Source organism: Lycorma delicatula, chromosome 1 (assembly GCF_047948215.1).
Source record: "Lycorma delicatula isolate Av1 chromosome 1, ASM4794821v1, whole genome shotgun sequence".
Classification (NCBI taxonomy): domain Eukaryota; kingdom Metazoa; phylum Arthropoda; class Insecta; order Hemiptera; family Fulgoridae; genus Lycorma; species Lycorma delicatula.
The window spans coordinates 360,807,544-360,813,603 of record NC_134455.1 but is presented as its reverse complement, the minus strand read 5'-3'; the positions used below and the strand labels follow the sequence as shown (position 1 = coordinate 360,813,603).

At 29.3% G+C, this 6,060-nt stretch overlaps 1 protein-coding gene across 1 annotated transcript in view; it reads left to right on the top strand.

The window, feature by feature from the left end:
* LOC142317242 (uncharacterized) overlaps nucleotides 1-6,060 on the top strand; it is a 105,704-nt gene that overhangs the window by 13,162 nt on the left and 86,482 nt on the right. Inside the window, exons 3-4 of the mRNA XM_075353637.1 lie at nucleotides 948-1,155; nucleotides 4,434-4,613. Coding sequence (XP_075209752.1) covers nucleotides 948-1,155; nucleotides 4,434-4,613 — 388 coding nt within the window. The remainder of the gene's footprint in view (nucleotides 1-947; nucleotides 1,156-4,433; nucleotides 4,614-6,060) is intronic.

Genomic DNA, 6,060 nt, shown 5'->3' with positions numbered 1-6,060 from the left:
TTAAGATGGAATGTAGCAAAACATAATTTGCAGCAAAACTGAAACTACTGTGAGGAAAGTGCTAATAAGTTGCTCTAAAATAATTTTAGAGTATTTAAATATGCAAATAACGAAACAAGTTTGCTTTTGTTGATAAACAAGTCTATGCAGTAAATGATCAGTCTATCATTTACTGCATCATAAAATAATATTAAACTATTTTATATGCATTATGCTGGCAGTTACTGTATATTAATTGGTTATAATGATGTTCCTTATTTTTTATTTTTGCCTGGTAAGGTTATAAAAGGTACCACATTAATAAGTATTATTATATTTTGGAAGCAGGGTGCTAAAAAAATTTAATGTTAAATTGTATTTCATGATTTTATTTATAAATGTATTTTGCAGCCTCTGTTGCTAACACATAAAAGAAAAGCGTAATATAAAATTTAAAAAAATTTCATTTTTATTTTCACTTAAAAAAATGTTATTTTAAAAAAGCAATGAAATTCAGATTTATTTAAAGTCATTTAAATTGGTAATCCAATCTTATATTAAATCAGGAATTTGTAACCATGAAGATTCAATTGAAATTATAGTGCTTGGGATTAGCCAGTGTGTAATTTTCCCATTGTAAAGTAATAAAATGAGTTAGTAGTAGCAGTTAGAGGTTTATTTTAATAATAATTTTAAAGATTTATATTAATAATTGCATTCAGGTGTTGTATTAGAAGATTAAGATTTAAATAATACTAGTTGGACATTTTACACTTAAAATCATTGGACTGCAGATGTACAGAATTTTTTTACGGGAAAGTTTTTTCTTTTATATAAGCAAAACATAAACATTGTGTTAGGGTATTCAAGTAATCGCTTTTATCAAATAAATTTTTCACCAACTTATTAAGTTTTAATGATAAAATAATTGATATCGCTTCTAAATTATAATTGTTATTTTAATGCAGAACATTTCTTAATGATCATGGAGGAAATCCAAATAAGAAAAATGGCTGCAATGAAACTGTGCTTCATGCTGCATGTCATTTTGGATCACATAAAACATTTTCATCACATGAACGGCGTGCAGCATGTGTTACATTATTATTACAGTGGAGAGGTGTTCAACTCAACACTGGTGAGAGAGAGCGTATTGATCTCAATGCTCAAGACTCTGTGAGTATGGCCATTTATCATAGAAAAATTTTGAGAGAAAAAAGTTTCAAAAATTTTGTTCTTTATTTAGACAAGGTATAAACAAATTATGATTAATATCAGTAATATCTCAAAAAGTAATGAAATTTAATTTTATGTCTTAAATGCCTTTGTTTTTTTAAGGTTTATAATCTCTACTTTCAGAACTGGTTTTTAGCTTAACTCCTTAGCATGCCATCCCATTCTGTTTATGTAACTACTTTACTTTTGTCTTTGCAATTTCAAGTTAAGTTTTAACACTATGTCACATTGGTATGACATTCACATCACAGTTTGAATTCAGTTCAGAATTACCTAAGAATTGATTATTAGTCCTAGATAGACAAAACCCAATTGCAGAACAGTAGACCTTAGAGTCTGTTCTGAATAATTAAAAAAGTTATTAGCCACATGACATAAGTCTTTGCCAAAAATAGTTTATCCAAAAAATAACCCATGTCTGGCTTACTAGGGAAAGTGAGATATGAAGTGATTTCCTGTTGTATCGTTAACTGAACAAATTGTACTGTCACATACAAGTATGCTTTAAGTCTACCAAAATTTGAGTGATATTCTTCTTTCTGCAAATAAAATCTTTACCTTGTTCACCACAAGGACTGGCTGTGTAATGAATACCATTATTACTGCCAGAGAAAGCAACTCTTGACTTGTACTATTTTCACAGTCATAATAAAGATTGGGGTGGATAGTGTGAAGTAATAGATTAATGTTCACCTTTCTGCAATCGAACAATGAATTGTATATGGTGCCTCTGTTTGCTCAAGGAACTTAAACATTTCTGTTTGTTCAATTATTTATGTGTAAATTGTGTATTATACTTATTTTTATGCAAACAAAAAAAAAGTAATTATGTAATGTTGAAGTATAATTATGAATGTTGTATTACATTCTGCCATCTCTGCAGAACATAATTCTAATACCTACAGAATAAAGTTATTGATAATAACTCAGAGGTCTTATAATATCTCTTAAGGTCTTTGGACTTTTTTTACCAGATCTGATTTAATTTTTAAATAATTTGTCCTTTGTCTTAGTTAGACGATTATTATTCTGCACATGATTCATCTCACTACATGACACTACTGCAGACTCAGTAGACCTAACTGTTATCAATACAATTGGAGAAATTCACATTTTAATGTGTTACCAGATAGATATTGTTCATTCTTTGATATTGGCCCTGGTCAGAACAATCTGAAAGGTTAAACCTCTTCACAAAAAAGGTAGTCAGTTTGAGGTAGGAAATTATAGACTACCTTTTTCATTATCATTTACATAAAGAAATGTTTAAGCAGTGCAGTGTAATCAGTTCTTAAACCTTTCATGAAAAATAATTATATGAAGAGCAATGTACTTATGATCATGTAGGCCAGTGATTACTGCTGGTATTGATCTCTTTGAATCACTCATCAATTCATTAGATAAAGAGGAAAACTTTTATGGATTTGAGCAAAGCATTTGATATTTTGTCTATTTGTCTTGCATAAGATGTTTTTGTTGAGTTCCTAGTTTTGATGTTCAAATAGTATTCTACAACTAGTTCAGATCTTATTTTACTAATAGGAAACGATACATAAAAGTCTATCACCTTTTTTTTTTTCACACACATGGCATTTTTAAACAAAAAAAAAAAAGAAAAAAAAAGTCTATCACCTGGAAAACAATAAATGCTTATTATACATAATTTTAAAAAACAGCTTACCAAATTTTAGTTTAATTTCCTTGAGCACTTCGACTGTTCTGCCATCTTCAAGAGGAATATACGATTAAAATGATAAAACTGCCATAATTGAATCACAGTAGTTGTTATAACATAACAATTGAGAAATTTTTCAATACGTAGTTGCTTAACTTAAAAATTTTGACGAATAATAAAATGACAACCAATTGTTAATTCAATTATAGCAGTTTTATAATTTTAATCATAATTATTAGATTCCTCTTGAAGATGGCAGAATAACCGAAAGCGCTAGAGGAAATTAAACTGGAATTTGGGAAGGTGTTTTTTAAAATTATATATAATAATTATTATACCAAACAGTGCCATGTTCGAAAAACTATATAAATGCTTGGTTAGCATTACATCAGATTTGCTAACTACTAAACATGGGACACTCAATACTTTCCCTGTGACCTTTACTCTTTTCATTTTATCTAAAGGACTTATCTGAGTTAATATCTGGTGAAAATACTAGTTTATTTTTACCAGTGATGTGAGTATGATATTCTGATATCATTGAAGAAGTAGAAATACTTCATTTAATTACATTCATATTAACTTTGAGTGAATACTTCTATACTAGGAATATTCTTCTTAATCTTGATAAAATTAACTTATTTCATTTTCTAATAAGCAAAATGGATTACTTATTTCACCACCTATTATTCTAAACAAAATCACTCCTATACAGGCTGGCAATATTAATTCCCTCTTGTGGTAGAACCTCATTTGGAATCTTCATATACATAATGTTTTAAAGTTTAATTTGGTTTATAAGCACTGAGAATGATGATTTATGATTCAGTTTTGTGTGCAAAAGTTCTTATGCTGCTGAAATTCACTGTATATTGTGTGAAATGTTTATGCCTGTAGTAAAGGCTGTTGGGAAAGGAAAGTAGTAGAATAATGTATTTAATAAAAGCCATACAGATGTTTATGATAAAGAGAGTGGGAAGATTAGTCTTCAGTTGGCAACTTATTGAACAAGTTGAATGCAAAAACCATCTGGTTGATTTTATTGAAACAGGAACTATAATCTCATAATGTATTTATGAGAAACACTTTAAAAATTAAGACTTGCCATTCAGAGCTGGTATTGTGAGACATTAAATTCAGGATTTGTCCTCATTTACTGTATTCACCCAAATACTGCTATATGTACTGTTCAGAAGAAGTCCAGACCTTAACATTTAGTGACCCTGTTTTCCTTGACCCAAAGAAGTGGCTTAGTTCTCAACAGTTCAAAGAAGTCAACTAAAAACATAAGTCATCTTTATATGAAAAGTACGTAGGAAACAATTGTGATTATGTAAAGAATAATAATGTAGGTATATACAAATATTAGAACAGTAATAAAATTTCTTCCTATTAAATTTTTTTTCTTTGATGATTGACCACCTCTACTTTTGACACGTTATATTATCTAGGTGAGTACTTTAGAATAAAATTGGTAAAATGAGAATAAATTTTTAACATTATTTATATCTATAATTATTTATTTATTCCATTATGTTTACAGAATGGTAATAGTGCTTTGCATACAGCTGCTGCAGCTGGTCTTCAGCGCTGTGTTGAATTACTCCTTGCTGCTGGATCACCATTATTTCTTGAAAACAATGATAAGATGACACCGTGTGATTTAGCAATGAGAGCTGAACACCATAATATTGCCAGATTATTAGAATCAAAAATGGTTTTTGTAAGTTAAATGTATTTTATTTATTTTCAAGTTTTTTCCTCAACTGAGAAGAAGAGCAATGCATTATATATATATATAATTTATTTATATGTCATCAAAGTAGCTGCAAGTAACAATGTTTATTTGGTAAAAATAAGATTTCACAAATTCCAAATATAAAAATCAAAAGGATTTGCAACTCATAAACTATTATTTTTGTCATTTGCCTATTATTCTGAATAAGAGGACTCTTATTCAGGCTGGCAACACTAATTTCTTGATGTGATTATTAATTAGAACCTCATCTGGAATCTTCATATGCATAATGTTTAATTTGGTTTATAAGTATTGAGAACAATGATTTATGATTCAATTTTCTATCCAAAAGTTCTTATACTGCTGAAATTCACTGTATATTTTGTGAAATGTTTATGCCACTGTAATGTATGTTGGGGACGAAAGATAGTAGAATAATGTATTTAATAAAAGCCATACAGATGTTTATGATAAAGGGAGTGGGAAGATTAGTTTCACTTGGCAACTTATTGAACATGTTGAATGCAAAAACCATCTACTTGATTTTTTGTTTGAAAAGTATAATAAGTGTTGGAGATATGAGTATGTCTTCTTTCCAGTTTTCTATTGAAGATTGTAACTGCTCCTCCTTGATATTCCTCTATCGTCTAACTTTTTCTGATAATGGCTGATATTAACCCTTTCTTTTATATGATATAGAAGATCTTTAACCATCTATTAGATTAGGAAAAACCAGTAGGTCATTTTATATAAGACTAGCAAAGTATCCAGTTTCTCCGAGATTGTGTTCATGTACTTCCATCACACATAACATCAATGAATATTGTCTCCAGAAAAAATTATTAGACCCAAGAGATACAAAATGTAACTTTTATTATGATAGGAATGATCTTTTGAATTTTGTCATTGGGGAAATGACCTTCAGTAAATACTTCATGTTTGAACATAGATATTTCATTCATAGTTTATGATAACTTTTCATGACATTTTATTAAACCTGGTACTATTATTTGATATGAAAAAAATAATTAATGAAAATAGTACAATATGAAATACTACAGGTTTTTATTTAAACATAAAGACATGAATATTGTTGGAAATATGTACACAAAAGTGTAATTTTGTATATTTACATTTCAACAAAATTTCTGCAAAAATTGTTTTTTTTTTCAGACTTATTTTATGCTTATCCTTCATGAGAAGCAGACACTTAATGCACCCTGTTTATACTAATGAGGTTATGACAATCAAACAACTCCTGGTTTAAGGAGTCCCCCCCATTACTAAGTGCCAACGATCTGTCAAGGGCGGATGAGTGGGTAAGGATGGGGCAACCCCCTTGTCCCAGATGAGAAATTATCCCTAAAGGCAGAGGAACCAATAAATAACATGGCCAATGGCAGGGGGATGCAGAAGGCAATGGAAAACCACT